Below are 17,527 nucleotides of genomic sequence, written 5' to 3' on the forward strand. Positions count from 1 at the left end.
CGCATTATTACCATTACATATATGAAAAATACTGATCAAAATCATATTCAATTGTCAATTGTCCCTGCCGGAAATAGGATTTGGGAAATTGGCAACTCTTAAGGGTGAATTTGTTAACCGTTGCCATGCATTATGGATGCCAGCCCTGGTTAATTCCAAAATTAATGTGGGCTCTGGAACTTCGTGGAATGACTTTTGCAGGTTGGATTTTTTTGGCCTACACTCTTTGGGGTTCTGTAGGAAACTCATATCGCAAAGTTTTTGCTCTTATTTGACGACTAATATTGGAAAGCTTGCGTGAGTTGGTACATGCATGCATGGAACGTGGGAGGACAGCAGTTGAATTTCCGAAGCGTGACATGCAGATTTTGACAACAAATTCCTGAAGGAATTTACCTCTAATCTAAAATTTTAAACTATTTAGGTTATAGAAAATTCAAACGCCTCCGTAGCATAGTGGTAGTGCGTTCGCTTCGTAAGCGAAAGGTCGCGAGTTCGATCCTCGCCGGGGGCTTTTTGGGACAGTTATCATCTTCCAAAGTTTTTTTGAGAGTTGTTGTGGTCGTGCAACGGTGCAAGTCATGGTCACCCACTTTTACAAGTCACATAGAAGAACTCGTGCTTCGGGCTTCATATGCTTTCCAACTAATAGTTAGTAAATTAAAATTCATTAATTTTGGTTCTTATCTAGTTATCTCCAATTAATAGCAGAATGTAATTTTCATTTTCAATAGTTTGTTGGTGATAGACTCTTTTCCCCCTTTTTTCCCTTTTTATGGATTCAATAATGATATGTTAATAAAATCAAAATTTCAAATGCAATGTGAAGACTCTTATGATAGGTTATCAAAAAGGATTTCTCTTGTTAGTGCCCAATAACACTTAAATCACATTTATTTTTCTACATTTTTATATATATAGTCACAATAAATATATTTTTTATATTTAACTACACTTAAAAAAATTAACATTCTAAACTCCTCTTAATGAAAATGGGTACTTGTTACTATTACTCAAACCAATAAAAAAATATGAAAGCCTTGTTTGATAATCCAATTTAGCACTCAAACTTAATGAATTTAGATCTTAACATGTTCAGAAGCGTTTAATAACTAAAAATTGAATATCTGAATTAATTAAGTGGCACTAAATTTTTTAGGCAAAACTTGCTTCCAAAATAAGTAATAAACTATTCACTTGTCACTGAATGTGATATACATTCAAATGTGTTAGATATAATACTTAGTATTTCAACAATTTAATAAATTCAAACTTCAGATTTTAGATTTCGATTTTCAGACTTTAGTTTTTATCAAATGCACTTGAAATTAACTCAATAAAGAGCTTGTTGTAGACCTCTAATTGCTTGATTACCTTTTGCTGTCTTTATTTGTTTCCTTTTATTTACCTTTTGGAGCTCACAAAGTACAGTTAGTACATATTCATTTAAAGGTTGGGAGGGGCTAAATCCACATCCCTCTATACTAAATATACACCTTATATATTTATTAGACATTGATGTCTTGAGTTTTTATTTATTAAATCAAAACTTTTTGTAGCATTTAAATCATCTTTCTACATAATGAAAATAGGAACAATAACATCTTTTCTAATAAATATATATATATATATCATAATCTTTATGTTAGTTCTGTAGAAAAATTTCTTTCTTATATACATCATTCCAATATTTATGTTTCATTGAAGTTGCTTTAAAATAAAATTTTCTTTTTTTCTTTAACGAGCCTACTATATATATATATTTTGAACCATTTCGAATACTAATTTACATATAGTCAGACGATAGATATTTATATGAAAAAGTTATTATGACTGCATGTTCCATCTTGAAAACTATTGACATTTTAATTTCAGAGGCTTGAAATGCAAAGGCATTGCTATTTACATGCTCATTTGTAATTGAAAATTCTTGATTGCTAAATTAAAAATAATATTCTTAAACACATTGTAAATTGTTTGAAAATATTATCTTTTAAATGGAAACATTATTGCCTCTTTTTTCCTGTGCATTGTTAACATATGTTATTTGGAACTACAAGAATAATCAAATAAACTTAATAAATGAGGACATTATTGTCTAATGAAAACATGGGATGTGGATTTAGTATGAAGGGGCATGGATTTAACCTCTCTCTACAAATTTTAGACAATATCTTTCTTAGTGTGATTATTTTCAACATCATAACTTCCTAACTGGGACTAGCTCAACTCACATAATTTATACAACGTAATGATTCGTCAATGAATTTCAAATATGTTCTCTTTGAAATATTATTGGTTACTTACAAGGATAGCAATGCACGGCCACCCGCCCCGCGAGAGGCTAATGGGGCGGGAGGAATTTTTTCCCCCCGTTTAAAAGCGGGGCGGGAGGTAAGGGTGTGTACCCCTGCCCCCGCCCCGCCGCCCGCTTTAAAAAAATAAATATGTAAAATATATATGTATATAATTATATATAATATATAATTTAATTAGTTACAAACTTATGATAATGATATTATTAGTTATATGTATTATAAAATGTATATTAGTATATGTAATATAATTGATATTATCAATTATACTAATAATTATATATGTGTACTGATACAAATTATTAATTGGTTATACTAAATTTACTAATACATTTATACTAAATCCCTAATTACACTTAATACAAAAACATTTTTTTCTCAAAAAAAAACACAAGCACAATAATGAATTAGTGATTGTATTTGTGCCAAAAGTGAAAATTTAACTACTTTAGTTGTATTTATTTAATCATGTTGGATTTTATTCAAATAACTTTTGTTTGATTGTTTTTATAAGTTTCAATTGTGAAATTACAATAAATAATAATTTGGTGATGTGTTGATATTTTAGTACTTGATTATTTGCTAAATTTTAATTATAATAAAATTATATAACAAATTTTTATTAACCCCGCGGGGGAAGCGGGAGACGCGGGACGGGGCAGGGGGAATTTGTAGGCATCGGAGCGGGGGATGGGGGAGGGTCCCCCGTCCCAACCCCGCCCCGTTGCTATCCTTAGTTACTTAATCATTTATCTAGCTGATTTTTAGCACATTAATTGGATTAGATATCACATCTCCCAGTAATCAATTACTTACCAATACGTGTGTATGTATGTATGTATGTATATATGTATGTATATATATATATATAGGATGAAATGATAATAAAGGATTAAATTTTAGGCAGAGCATAGCATAGACCTTTTGCCTGGTTTTTTTGAAGAAAAAGCATCATACATCTTTACTTATAGTACTATATATCGTAGGCTTAATCTTCCTCATTTTAATAATTTTTGAGATCACATATATTTGTGACATGTTCTATATATTTTTCTGTCATTAAATGCAGCTTTCTTTGTTAAGCAAATTGTGCTGCATGATTTTCAGCTAGTTTATTAATAATATTAATTCATATATATATATATATATCATAGGTTTAAGGTAATGATGTTTGCTATTATATTTTTGAAGTAAAACAGATAAACAGAAATAAAAAATGTACCAAAACTAAAGGGATTAAAAGTAGCAAAAGTCATGAATATGTTCATATTGTGCATAAAATCCCTAAAACTACATTAAACATTAACAAATCTTGGGTGTAAAACGAGATTTCTATATTATATCCCAAGAGACCAAATAAACAACCTCACAAATAAGGGAACTGTTAAGCTCATCCGAAAAATTATGGACTCATGCCGTGAAAGAAGTAATTCCGAATATGCATTATGCTGTTAACCAAAATAAAGTATAGTAAGTTAGTACTAACTTTTAATTGCCCATAAAGATTCTTTATTGCCCAATATTTTTTCCAAATAGAGGTTGGGGAACAAGTAAACAATAATCACCGCCCCACACCTACGAAGTACGAACTATCCTACAATCCCCTTATTTCCCGCCCCATGCACCCAATAAATCTCAACCCTTGATCAAAACGGATCCTCCCAAAATCACCTCTAAGTGGGGGCCCATTTAGTATAACCAGGTCCCACAATTACAAAAATTCCCTCCAAACAAGGCCCGAAATGGGAAATAGATTGCGAATCCGAAAATGATTGGGATTTACAGTCCCCTCGCCTCCCCATGGCCTTTCGCCTTCAAATTGGAAACTCCCCTAATTCATGGTCTACTTACACCTATAAAATCACCCCTTTCTCTCTCTTTTTCATTCGTTTTCTCTCTATCTAATTCATGGTCTATATTGTTTACTTACTCTTTTGTCGTCTCTATCGAAAGAAGAAAACAAGAAGACAAACACTTCTGTCATCTCTCTCTGGTTCTTCCCATTGAGGTTGCACTTCATCTTACTGCTTTATTAGCTTTTTTTTAAAAATTTTTAATGGCCTTTTGCATTCTTTTTGCGTGTATAAAGGAGAAAAAAATGGGTTGGGTTTAACTGATTTTTTGTGGTTCTTCCCGTTGAGGTTCATTTGGGTTTATCAAAAGGAACTATAGCTGGTTTTTTATGTATTTTTATATGTCTGGGCCCATTGCTTGATAAAAGATGGGATTTTTAGTCTTTTTTTTTATTGGAGGGACTGATTTCTGGGTTTAGAAGGGTTCTGTTAAAAAAAAAGAAAGAAAGAAAAAGAGTTCTGTTCAAGGGTGGTTCTGTTTTCGGTTAATGTGTTGTTCAAAAGTCTTGGAATTTTGGTTATTAAACTTCTGCATTGCCGTGTTTCAGTAGCTTTGAGCATCAAGGAATTTGGGCTTGTAGAAATTTCTTTTTAACTCATAAATTCTGTGTAAGAGGGTATATGGTTTATTGGGTGATCATTGGGGTCTGTCTGTGTGTTTGGAACGAGTATGTTAAGTCTTTATTATTTATTCGTACTAGCTTTTCGTGGAACTTTATGAGTAGAAACCTCAGGCGTTTCTCATCTATATAGATGTAGACTAATAAGTGATTTTTAGTGTAATGGTCGCTGTTTTAAAAGAAATTAGGCTTGTATATAAGGTGCGTTAAATCCTGCTCATCGTTCTAAGCCTGTAGTTTCTGTTTTTTGAAAGTGATTACAAGCGAAATTTACAATTTTTGTTAACTTTTATTACTTATAACTGCTAAAGACTCCATTTAATAGCCCCCTCCATCTTCGGCCAAATTGCATTTTTTGAACATTTAGGTGGATATTTGGACTAGTATATACTTCTTGTTTTGACGTTGTGTTTATTTTATTATATAGGCTGTTTAAGTTTTTAAAGCTCACTGGGACATAGTTTTGTTTAATTTTTAGAGAGATGGGAACTGCGGCATCAGAAGGAAGCTCGCCAGTAGAGGTGCCACAGGCTCAATTAGTTGCAAAGTATTTTGTCTCCTATTATTATTCACTCCTCCATAAAAGCCCTGAGCGCTTGTTTCGATTTTATAAGGATGGAAGTATGGCAGACTGGCCATTGACTTCAGAGACAACCCTAAAAGTAAGTGTCCTTGCAGCTAGGCCGTAGCAGATTTGGTTTTTCTTGTTTTAGGTCTGGGGTGGATAATAACATTTAGAATATGTACTCAAGTCACTAAGGCTCGGTTCTTTGCGTATCATTAAGTTGTATATTTATTTGGCCCCTCCTGACGCCCTAGTAGAGTTTATAGCTTTGCAGAATTTGGTCGACAGCATCCTTTTTAGTAATCTGTGCATGCTGATTCTTTAGAGTTTCTAATCATGCTTAATATAATTGTCTGCTGTTTTGAAACTAATCACTCCTCAATGCTTGCTTAATAGTAATGTATAACTTATTCATTGCTACATCCCATGCTTCTAGTCAGCTTAAAAAAATGTCTTTATTACTGGTAAATGGTTGTAGTGTATTCTGAACTGATCAAATATGATTCATTTATAAGTTTACACTTTTCAATTATAACTTGTTTCATCTGATTGTTTGAAATGTTAGATTTCTAATTGAAATTTTGTGTTCTGTGGTTTGGCATGTTGTATTGTTCTGATATTGATTCCCAGAATAAGAAATAATTGACTGCTGCAGGGGATAAATGACATGATCATGTCCTCAGACTATAAGGGCTGCTCGGCAGAGATCATTGATGTCCGTGCCCAAGACTCGAGGAAGGGGATCGTTGTGGCAGTAAAAGGTTTTTTTGAGAAGGAGAGAGTGAGAAGGTCATTTTATCAATGGTTTTTTCTTGCCCCACAGGAGACTGGATATTTTGTCTTGAATGATATATTGTTTGTGGATGGTGACAGTAATGAAAACGTTACAAGTACTCCTATTTCCAGTGATCCAGGTAGGTCTTGTGGTCTGGATTCTTCTATTTATGGAGTATTGGAAAATGGCATGTCAGCAATTTCAAAAGCCTGCTTTTCTTTTAGGTAGTTAGCCAATTTTATCTTATTTTTTGGACTTATGATTTACTGTGGATTCAGTAAACCTTTTTCTCTTTCAGAACCTGCTGATGTTCCTACTCAATCTAAGCCAGCAGGGACGTCTACTTGCCCACAGGCAATGGGCAATGCCAAAACTGCGTCAAACGTTACTGATACAGCTGCTGAAATTACTACTACTACTACTAAACAGTCAATAGACAATGCTGAAACAGTGTCAAACGCCACTGGCCCAGCTGCTGAAGTTACTGCTAAACAGTCGATAGACAATGCTGAAACCGTCGTGTCAAACGCCACTGACACAGCTCCTGAAGTCACTAAACAGTCGATAGAAAATGCTGGAGTTACTAAACAGTCAAATACCCCAAGCCAGAATGTGAAACATGAACGGCCGAAAATTTCATATGCATCAGTGGTTTGTCCTTAAAACTAACATGTGTATGCAAATCTATTGAATATTTGGAAGTTGTCTAAACAGCATTTGTTTTTCTACAGGTGGCAAAAGAGAGCAAAAGAGCATCTCCTGCAGATAATTCTGGTTATAAAATCGTAAGAGTAGCTCCAACTGCTAACCAGCAGTCTTCTGCATCTTCCCCATCAAAGAGTAAAAGCATGACGCAGGAACAACCTCCTCCTATTTTCAGTTCAATAGAAATAAAAAATACTAATAATGATAACAGTGTCTGCGGCGAAGGTATGTAAAAACCTGCATTCTCTTGAGCATGAATGAAGTATGGGTTTTTTCTTCCAAGTTGTTTTGATTGTAGACTTGGTTTCAGCTGTCATATCTAAGAGCATACATGTACAAAATTTGCCTCCCGATGTAACAAAAAATGAATTGGCTGATGCTGTCAAGAAATTTGGACGAATTAGGCAAGGTGGCGTCCAGCTCAAAATATACGAGGTTTGCTCAAAGTCAATTCCGGTTTTTTTTTTGTTTGTTACAAATGTCTTCTTCTAACATATTCTTGTGTTGTCTCTGCTAGGATGGGTTCTGTTATGGCTTTGTGGATTTTAATTCTCCTGACTCTGCAAAAGCTGCAGTTGAGGTACTTGAGTTCTAGGGATCTTTATTCTTTGCTCTTATAACATATGTACAAGATGCTGTGTACAAGAAACCATACATATCTTACTTCTCGGTGCATGGAGAACACAGAAGAAGAATAAATTACCTTTCACAATGTTCATTATTCCAGGCTCAGAATGTTACTCTAAGGGGTTATGTCGCTCGCATATCCTACAAGAAATCTCCTAACAGAGGTTAGTTTGGATTATCTTCTCTCTATATATATACGTGTGCGTGTCCACATTCTGTAATTCTAAAATTTTTTTATGCAAAATTCTCCACATTTTGCAGAATATATGCTTACATTTGACTAGAGATTAGATCACAATCCGCTTGGCGATGGAATTTTCTAAAGTTGCATGAGAAAATTTCACCTACGGAACAGCAGTAGTATTGTTATGTTTTCTTGTTCTTTATCTTGATCTTGTTGTCTGTTCTTACTTCTTGGTTGGGTGAAGAATGGTGCAAAAGTGGCAGTATCGAGTGAATGAGTAATCTGGCAAAAGTAGTGTTTTGGGTCTTGCTCCAGAAGCAGTTCCATCCATCTAGATTATAATTCATATGCAAACTCTGAAAATTTTTTTTTTTGTTCTTGTAACCTAACCTAATGATTGTGTTGTGCAATGTTGCAGCTGGCAACGGCACGACGAGGGGTAGTGGGGGAAATTTCAAGGGCCAGGAAAATGGAGAATATGAAGATGGCAATGAAGCAGTTGATGTGGGCTGGGCTCGCGGTCGTGGCTTTAATGGACAAAATGGGGAATCCGTCAGCCGAAGCAGCAGGGATGGGAGAGCACATAACAGTCAGGGGAGGAACGAAAGAGGAAAGAGTGAAGATGCAAATCAGAGGAATGACAGAAGGAACAAAAGAGCAGATAGTGAAAGTGGATCGAAATAGGTTGTAATTTTTGGGGTTAGGAGAATTTTGTTTGCAAAAACTCGTAAAACCGAAGAAGGATGGTTGATTTTTTTTTTTTTGGGGGGGGGGGGGGGGGGGGGGGGGGGGGGGGTCATTTTCCCCATGTATTGAGGAGAGGCAAGATTTTAATTTGAATTTCCATAAGCTACATTTTCAACTCTTCTACAAATTTTTTTTTTATTTTTTGAATGGGTTCTCAAGGACTTCTTCTATTGCCAATTGTTATTTACTGGAACGAATCATGTCTGAATTTCGGCTCAGCTGTCCGGTTTGATCTCTCCCCCAACTCAAAACCACTATCTAAAGTGCCCTCCGTTTTTTGGTACTGCCTACCTATAGGAAAAAGCAAAATTGGTTTGCTTTTGAGCTTGTAGCAACTTCATCCCAAGAGGCACTCTGCAACACTCCATCATTAGTCATTTCATTTCTTGAGGGTTTTTTTTTCCGGGCCGGGGGTGGGGGGCGGGGTGTTGGCTGGGTATGGTTTGGGCCATTTGTGAATGATTTGTGTGGGCTGGAGCTTATCATCAAAGAGGTCCTGTATCCACTTTGTGGCAGGTGTGGCCCCAGTAAAATGAATCAGTGTACCTTGTGTCCTTCTCGCCTTTTAACTTAGCAACACGTGGCTCAAAGCTTGTGTCGGAGAATCTTCATGACTCCTTGTCTAAATCACTGACCTGTCCTATTATTATTACTACTATATCCTATGAAGATCTCTTTTCTCATTTTATGTCCTTTTCACTTTTGTTATTTACTCATTTCTTAGCTTTCTACCCAAGAGCCAGAGGCATGCCATTTTTTGCCAATGCGGGTAAATAGTGCGGTGTATTTTGACTGGCTTTTAAGTGTTCTATTCTACACTAATAATAATAATTAGACCGGGTCGGAAAAATGTATTTTCCTTCCTAATTAGTAATTTGATTTCTGAGCAAGCTTTAATCAACTCTTTCGTCAAGATCAATGTGGCAACTAGGGTTTGGTGATAGCGGTGAGTTCGAGCAAGGCTACGAAGGGGGATATCTTAAATTTTATGTTAGATTTATATAAGTATTATTTTTGAAAACAAAATTACTAAAACAGAGATAAGATTTAAAAAACACGAGCGAATGAAGGATATAAAAGGGTTTGAATTCAAAAACTCTAATTCTCCAAAATAAACATACGTTATTCTTGACAAGGAATTTATTTGACACCATACTACTTGCACGTCATTAAGCCACAAGGGCATATTGCAATTTTTTGATAACTCTAGTTTTAATGCTACTTCTGCCTAAAACACCAGGGGTAGCTAGCTGATGTGATTAACCTTTTTTTGAATAAAAACAAAACAAACATCTTAAGGTTAAAGTACCCTCAGATCTACGTGCAAACTTGGTCAATTCCATTCGTACTAAACTTGATTATAATTTACCCCAAATGGACTTTTTTTTTTTTTTTTTTTTGTGTATATGGTTTGATACTTTTTGTTTTTATCATCAATCTTTACTACCATAGTCCGAAATTCAAGAAAGCTAAAATCATACTGCTACTTAACTTGATCCCGATCAGTAAAGAAACTAATTAAAAATGCCTTCGTGTGTGTGTTTTTTTTTTTCAAAAAAAAGAGTCAAGTTTAAGCTTAGAATTGAGCAATGAGTAACTAATATAAATGTGAGCCCAAATGGAGCACAAAACTACTGACTAGATGGCCAATAGGCCATGGCCATGGGGGTGACAGATCTGGAAGAGCGGATATGGTTGTCAGCATCTGAGGATACGTGTCAGAAAAGAGCACTATTTTCCCATTATTTTTGACTTTGAAGAATTTGCAACTTGGCTCTTTTGGGCCCCCACCAGTCTCATTCTAATCACCCCACGGCCCATGGTCATCATTCTTCCAATTCCATGACCGTGCCAATTCACGGACCACGTGCTCCACGCAATTCCCCGTCGATGCCGGCTAATTCCTCGTTGACTTGTATTAGCACCCCTGCTGACCTGAGTCAATAATCGCCGCTGAACTCATCAACAGTTCCCCTTTCCATTTGGGACCGCTGATTTCATAGGGTCAAACATTTTGGCTGTCCCCAATAAATATAATCAGAATCTTTTCTTTTATTTATGGTTAAATATCTTATTTTGTAACTCTGTTAAATATGTGTTACATATTGTATATTTTTTTTATCATTAATGCAACTTTTTTTTTCTTCTGTTAAGCAGCTCGTCGTGCCGGACGATTTCTAACTGATTTTTTAGTAATATTGATTTTAAATTTATATATAAAAAAAATCTCTTGACTCTTGACCAAAATTGATGCTAGACTCTTGAGTGTTTTGTTGCCTAAAGATGAAAAAGGAATAAACAAGCAATGGGATTTGCATATACGCATAAAATTTTGTCATCCCTTCTTGGTACGCATCACAGTACCAGCCTAATAAACTTGAAAGAAAATGAGACTCAGGTTTGTTTGGACAAAGAAAATTTGTAAGATTTATTTCAGATTTTGTTTTGCTTGCATCATACACACAATTCCCAATCACCTTTGTATCTCACATACATCACATCACAAAAAGTACTACAGTAACTGGATCAAATAAATCATCCAAATAAATTCTTATCTAAATGGTAGATTTTTAATCAAACAGTGCAATATTTTGTTAGGAGAGAGAGAGAGAGCACTATTTATTTTTGTTAAGAGTGCAATATTTTTGTTGAATTTATGGTGTGTCACTGTTGTTGACATGATCATGTCAAGTCAAATTAGTGGTCCATATAAGAGCCATGGATCCTTCTTATTAATTTAACTTAAGCTAGGATCTGTTTACTTGGTTTTGCAGTAAAATTTCAAGAATCAAGATAGTGAAATTTGACTAAGCAAAACTCCCAACTCAAAATGATAAAGAACTTCTAGGAATAGCCCCTAATTTGTTGCTTTTTTCACGTGAACAAAACCAAAAAAAAAAAAAAAAAGGAAGAAAGAAAAAGAAAAAAGAAACAAGGTGTGCCATTGCCATACACATGGGTAGGTGATGCTGTCGTGATAGGACACATTAACAACAGTCAGTCCTATTATTTACAGTCACATGATTCCCATAATTCTACTCAATGTCCAATTTTTCACCACCTGTAAAATTATCCACTTTAAGCAAATTTTACCCAATTCCAAAATTGACCAAGCACATCACTAAAATTCTCAGCAGACAACTGTCCGCTCATCTAATTTTATACCCCACGTGTCCAATGTAGGACCCAAACAACTTTATAACCCCCTTGGTAAATTTCTTTTTTTTTGGTGGATTGTTTTCTTTTTGGGGGGGGGGGTTGGTAAATGGTACGCATTATGTAATTTAATCCGTAAAAAAAAAAAAAGACAAGGTTGCGGCTTCACGAGGCTGAAATACTGTCCACGTGGCTAACCGCAGTGCCTCCAAACCACCCTCGACACTTGTCGCTTGTTTATGCGTCACGCTTTTCTAGACACGCGTCCTAACGTAATAAAAGTCCCTTTTGCATTCTTTTGTTAAGGCTGGGGGGTGGTTTTGTTGTGTGGTCGATGTCATCCTAGGTCTCTTGCGCTCTAAAACCTCAGCCGCTAACATACCATGTCAGGTTTTCTTCCCATTTTACTCTCATACTCCTTTTTATTTATTAACTTGTAATATAATAATCGGACTAGACGACATGCTGATTGATTAAGAAATTACTTCATTGTAAGTTGTGGCTCATGATGATTGTGAGCTTCATCAATATATTCACGCACCGTGTCACATAATTAAGTGTCACAAAAATTTCTCTTTATGATTGAAAATTGATGATTATTTGTATCAACAAAATAACAACGCATTTTTTTCTATCTATTTATTGATAACATGTGCTTATAGGACTCATAAATGGTCAAAAGGAGATCAAAAAACATGTTCATATGTCTGTATTTTAATCTAAAAAACAATGAGCAAATTACTGAGTATGTATTTAAGAATAAATACCCAGTCTTCAAATTTAGTGTAGAAAAGTTCAAAAGCTCAATATTGCGTAAGCAATATCAAGTATGTATTTCAAATTATTTTTGGTGAAAATTTTCAATTTGATGACTTCACCTTATTTCTAATTTTGATGCAATTTATCTGCACCTATCCATTTCATTGTAGAGTCACTCCTTTGTTTCAAATATGTGCTCTAACGAATAGTTGCAACTTATTTGCATGTATCGGTTTCGTAAAATAGTTACTCGTCTCTTCTCATAATTCATCCGCTTTAATGTTGCACTGAAAATGTAAATTTCAATAATTTCAATGTTGCATTGAAAATATATATATATTATATTCAATGATCAAATGGGTTCCTCTGTTAGAAGAAATAAAAATGGTGATTGGGATAGAAAAGGAGGTGCATCATCCATCATGTCCACTCGGAACTTGATGGATCCTATGATCAAACGAAGCGCTTCACAACACTGGAACTCTCCCACAAAAAATTCAGCACCTTTCTCTGGAAACACTATCGTTAGAGACACCACCAAAAAGGCCTATTCAGTCAGACCCACGTGTCACCCGCAACCCTTTTCCACTTCCGCCACTTGTCTCTTCCATGTACTTTCTTTGTCCCCTCCCAGGGCATTTCGGTCTTTTCACCATTCCCTCTCATTCCGTTTTTTCCTGTTCCTGGGTCTTCACTGGCACAGGAATTTTTTTTTTTTTGGGCTTCAATACTTTTCCCACTCCCTCCCCGTAGCCTCCCACGAAACATTTTCTTGATTTTCCGGCCACTTCTAGCCGGAAACTTTTTCTACTTGTGTACTTTGGATGAGTTTTTTTGAAGCTCCTTGAATTGTTTATTTGGGCTAAAGATTAATTTTTTTTAGTTTTTTTTTTGTAGTTGATTTTATGAGTAAAAATCTTGACTCGAGGGACAATTGAGCTTGAGTTGTCTGGAAAGAGACTAAGAATTGGAGCTTTTGAACTTAATATGCAGTTAAAGATCCAATTTTTCCAACTGGGCTGGCGTGAATCACATCATGAAGGCCTTAGACATGCACGTATGCGTCCCTACACCTGAGCTTGAGTGCAAAATTGGGTTCTTGACAGCATTTCATTCAACAGGTGTTTTGGGTGATATGGGAGATAGTGATAAGAGTAAAAAAATGATTAGCAGAAGTGAAATGGAGAATTTTCCATTGGATGCAAGTAGACTTTCTAGAGACTTGTTGAATAGATTTATGGGTGCTAGTAGTTCCAGGGAAGGTAAATTGGTGGTCAAAGAAGAAGTGGGAGATGAAGGTGAGGAAATTGAGTTGAGTCTTGGGTTGTCATTGGGAGGAAGATTTGGTGTGGATAAGAGTTCAAAGAAGTTGATGAGATCATCTTCTGTAGCTGCATGTTTGCCAGTTGTGAGAGATGATGATGCTGTAGCTGCTTCACCGCCTCCGGTTTCGTATCCTAGTTTAGTGAGGGCTTCATCTCTGCCTGTTGAGACTGAAGAGGAGTGGAGGAAAAGGAAGGAGTTGCAGACTTTGAGAAGAATGGAGGCTAAGAGGAGGAGGTCAGAGAAGCAGAGGAATTTAAAGGCTGATAGAGAAGGTAGTGGAGGTTTGGGAGAAGAAAAGAGGGATGTTGAGGTGAATTTGAGGGGGAGATTGGAGAAAGATCAGTCATCGGTAGCTGCTAAAAGGTTTGGTTCATCGGTGTCACCTCCGCCTTTAGGGATGGCTATGATGGCTGCTGCTGCTGGACATTCTCCAATGGGTGGCGGAATTGATGTGGCAATGGTAAAAGGAAAAGGAGGTTATCTAGGCGGAAGTGGAGTGCAAGGTTTTGGGCAGCCACTGTCGCAAGGATCTGTGGAATCACAGGGAGGAAGTTCTTCTTCTGAGTTGGAAAGTAGACCTCTTCAAGGTGCTGCATTACCTTCTTTAATTATTTTTTCTTTTTTGGGTGAGAAGGGGAAGACTTTACTCTTTGTCCTTTAAAATTTAAGTCATGATCATGATTATTATTATTTTGATTTCATTATTTTTCATGATGGGTTCGTTAATTTGTCCAGTTTCTATACGTGGTTGTTCCTTAAGAGTTCACTTATATTAGGCATTAATTTCTTTCATTGCACCAACAAAGGAAAAGGGTACTTATTGAGATATTGATGCTTGTTCGTTTGTGCTCTATTTATGCACTCTGCTTTACATATTTCAAATCTAGTTATAATTGAAGGTCCCTTTATGTTGAAATTCTTTCCAGTTTTCTTATTTTCATGAATTTTTGAGCTTAGAGGTGAAAAACATAAGAAAGACTGCTCAGTTGTAGAAACTGGATCCAGTCAGGTGAAGAAACAACATTAGCGATCTAATCTTCAATCAATAGCAAACTTCATAATATGTAGGTAGTCCTGATTTTTCTATTCAATCAACGAGAATGTTTTAGTATAGAACATGAACTTTCAGGACGCAGGTTTGAGGTAGGCATATGGGGTTTCTCTTTTTCATTCTACAACTAATTCAAACTGCCAAGATAGAATTGGTAAGCATCCATTTCTAGTTTGATTTATAAGTTAATTGGCAATTCTTGGCTGTCCATACTTCTGAAAGTGTCAATATCTCTCAAATTTAAAGGAAATTTGCTAGTTTGACTTATGAGTTTGTTACTAGTCGTAGTTTCTTTTTATTAGAGGTGGTAAAGGTGTTTCTGGTTTTCCCTAGTTCAGTCTTTCTACCCTTGTTATGGGTGGAGAAGAGGTTATGTACATGTTTTCCTACCATTGAGTGTTCTCTGTGCACGAGAAGAAAATGTCTACCAGGAATGAAAGCAAAATCATTTTCCTTTATTTATCCTATTCGACTCTGCATTAAAAGCTTGAGGCCTAACCAATGTACATGGTGCCCCGGCAAAATTGCTTTCCCCCCTTTTCTTTCTTCACTTTGAGCTCCATTTCTGACTTCAGAATTCAATTACATATTTCTCAATCAGAATAAATCATTAGACCTACTAGTAGTTGATAAAGGTTTCACAAAGCTAAATAAAATAGCTGAAAATTTTGCAGAAGAAAAAGTACCTTTTATTATACATTTTTCTACATTTTATGTAGTCTGTGATAGTGTTCATTATCTTTTAGGGCTACAATCTGGCTTCTCTTTCCAATTCTGCTAGATGAAACAGCAGGAGCAACGGAAAGGAAAATATAAACTATATTTGGTAACATTAATTATAATGCATTACTAGGTAAATTCAAAAAGTGGAAGCAACACTACGATTGAATGCATGTTGCGTTCTCATTAAATCATGATATGCAGAAGTGACTCCAGAGGCAGTGGTGCCCACAGTATATTATTTCTTTATATCTTATTAAGAAAATGACAACTTCACTTGTTATCGATTTACCATTACTTGCCTATGAACTATAGACCGATGGGGATCTTATTGTATATTAAATAGCAGCTTGTCTAAGCACGTTATGGCTGCTTAATCTGATTGTAGTAGTGGATAGCAATTAATTGTTGATGGATATTCTTCATATCAATTGGTAGAGCCCTAGCAAAATCTGTGACAAACATGATTCACTATGTCTTAATGTTGATGCACTCAATTGTTAGGTAACATTTGGAACTTTATACTCAATGTAATATTTGATAAATGGTTATGGCATGTAGACTGATGATCTTGAGGAACATTTGGCATTTCAGTTGTTGGTGATAAACATTTTGGTTTATGAAAGTAGTCCTAGGTCATTCTCAAACTTAAGGAGTTTCAACATTTTTTCTTTGACTAGTACGTCTTGCCCCTTCATTTCTTTCGACGTCGCAGGGCCTAACTTTCTGTATCAGACACAAATGACTGTAAAGCTTATGACGAAGTGCGATTTTATCTCCATTTCACCAGATTGCTTGAAGTTGGATATACAGTCACTCTATTAATAGGCCCATTCACAAAAAGTGTTTTTCATGTTATCCATCTTCTGTGTTATATTCAACACATCACCATATGAATAATTTATTGGACACGAAAAGTATGAAAGTACCGTGGATTTACATCTTCACCTGGAAAGAGTTTTGGTTAGGTGCTGATATTTTGTAGTTCTTGAGTTTGATGATCAGTTTATGCCCATTTTACAAACAAATGAGGAGGGCCCCAAGTGCATGCGACGCACAGATAATACATTTTTTAGGGAAATGGATTGTGCAATCTTAGAAGGCTCTACTTTTAGCACTTCTTATTTTTGGTGTGGAGCTCCTATATGTTATCTTCATGTTTATTTCAACAGGATCCAGCAGTTGCGATGACCTTAGTCCTGTCAGCTTTAAATCATTACAAGAAGCAATTGGTCAGGATGTTGGTTCTTCTAGGACAAAGTTAAGGGACAGTCTTGGCAGAACATCTGGTGTGGAGATGGAAAATCCTTCTAAACAAGCTGAAATTCCAAAAAATCAAGGGAAAGAAATTGGGACGAATGCGTTGGAAGACATGCCATGTGTCTTTACCAAAGGAGATGGTCCAAATGGGAGAAGAGTAGATGGAATACTATACAAGTATGGAAAGGGAGAAGAAGTAAGGATAATGTGTGTGTGTCATGGTAAATTCCTTTCCCCAGCAGAGTTTGTGAAGCATGCTGGAGGGAGCGATGTTACTCATCCACTCAAGCACATAGTAGTGAACCCTAATGCATCTCCTTTGATGTGAAAAAAAAAAAAAAATAAGGCAAGGATGTTCAACCTTTTTTTTTAAATCATTTCTTATTCCTTTTTTATCCTTCCCCAGTGGGGAACCTTATGTATAGATGGATAATCATGCTTGGACTGACAATTATGGTACAAGAAGAGAAAATTTTGTATGTACCATTGCGGATTGTTTTAGGAAATGCAGAGTAAACTTCTATTGCTTCTCATCCTTTTATAGCTGTCTTGACATATGTGTCTTCTAGTCACAGTTGCTGGAAGCAGTTTTCTTGTTCAGCTGGAGGATTTCTTGCTTATACCACAATACAGTGGCTGAGATTTTGAGTTCTAGGAACATAAAGCTGACTGCTGAGAGAATTTGTTAACGCAATGCTTTTGTTTTTGAAGTGTGAGTGATGACTAATGTCAAAGCATCATTAGTTGCAAATTATTTAGACTATAACCTTGTTTGCAAAAGTAAACTGCAGCAATGTTTTTGGTTAGGCCAAATATATTCTTATTTTGATAGAATCTCGTTTGTTATATGACTCAAATTTCTAA

The 17,527-nt window shown here is 35.7% G+C and overlaps 2 protein-coding genes and 1 non-coding gene across 3 annotated transcripts; all 3 read left to right on the plus strand.

The window, feature by feature from the left end:
- Positions 1-442: 442 nt before the first annotated feature.
- Positions 443-514, plus strand: TRNAT-CGU. Its single transcript has one exon. It is a non-coding gene; the product is annotated as a tRNA-Thr (tRNA).
- A 4,756-nt stretch (positions 515-5,270) lies between these two features.
- On the plus strand, positions 5,271-8,328 carry LOC113752631 (putative G3BP-like protein). Its single transcript, XM_027296726.1, has 8 exons — positions 5,271-5,450; positions 6,009-6,267; positions 6,427-6,779; positions 6,860-7,058; positions 7,132-7,268; positions 7,351-7,413; positions 7,561-7,624; positions 8,063-8,328. Exons 1-8 carry the CDS (start codon positions 5,271-5,273, stop codon positions 8,326-8,328), a joined length of 1,521 nt encoding a protein of 506 aa, XP_027152527.1.
- A 4,695-nt stretch (positions 8,329-13,023) lies between these two features.
- On the plus strand, positions 13,024-17,196 carry LOC113751090 (ninja-family protein AFP1). The gene is made up of 2 exons (XM_027294954.1): positions 13,024-14,219; positions 16,576-17,196. Exons 1-2 carry the CDS (start codon positions 13,343-13,345, stop codon positions 16,989-16,991), a joined length of 1,293 nt encoding a protein of 430 aa, XP_027150755.1. The 5' UTR covers positions 13,024-13,342; the 3' UTR covers positions 16,992-17,196.
- Positions 17,197-17,527: the final 331 nt, after the last annotated feature.

This window comes from Coffea eugenioides, chromosome 11, assembly GCF_003713205.1.
Source record: "Coffea eugenioides isolate CCC68of chromosome 11, Ceug_1.0, whole genome shotgun sequence".
Taxonomy (NCBI): Eukaryota; Viridiplantae; Streptophyta; class Magnoliopsida; order Gentianales; family Rubiaceae; genus Coffea; species Coffea eugenioides.

Bases quoted from the DNA above. Each gene is read 5' to 3' on its own strand.
- LOC113752631 (XM_027296726.1), top strand. From the start codon at position 5,271: ATGGGAACTGCGGCATCAGAAGGAAGCTCGCCAGTAGAGGTGCCACAG. The intron at 7,059-7,131 runs GTATGTAAAAAC...TTTTGATTGTAG, and splicing joins TAACAGTGTCTGCGGCGAAG to ACTTGGTTTCAGCTGTCATA. The intron at 7,269-7,350 runs GTTTGCTCAAAG...TGTCTCTGCTAG, and splicing joins TCCAGCTCAAAATATACGAG to GATGGGTTCTGTTATGGCTT.
- LOC113751090 (XM_027294954.1), top strand. From the start codon at position 13,343: ATGAAGGCCTTAGACATGCACGTATGCGTCCCTACACCTGAGCTTGAG. The intron at 14,220-16,575 runs GTGCTGCATTAC...TTATTTCAACAG, and splicing joins GGAAAGTAGACCTCTTCAAG to GATCCAGCAGTTGCGATGAC.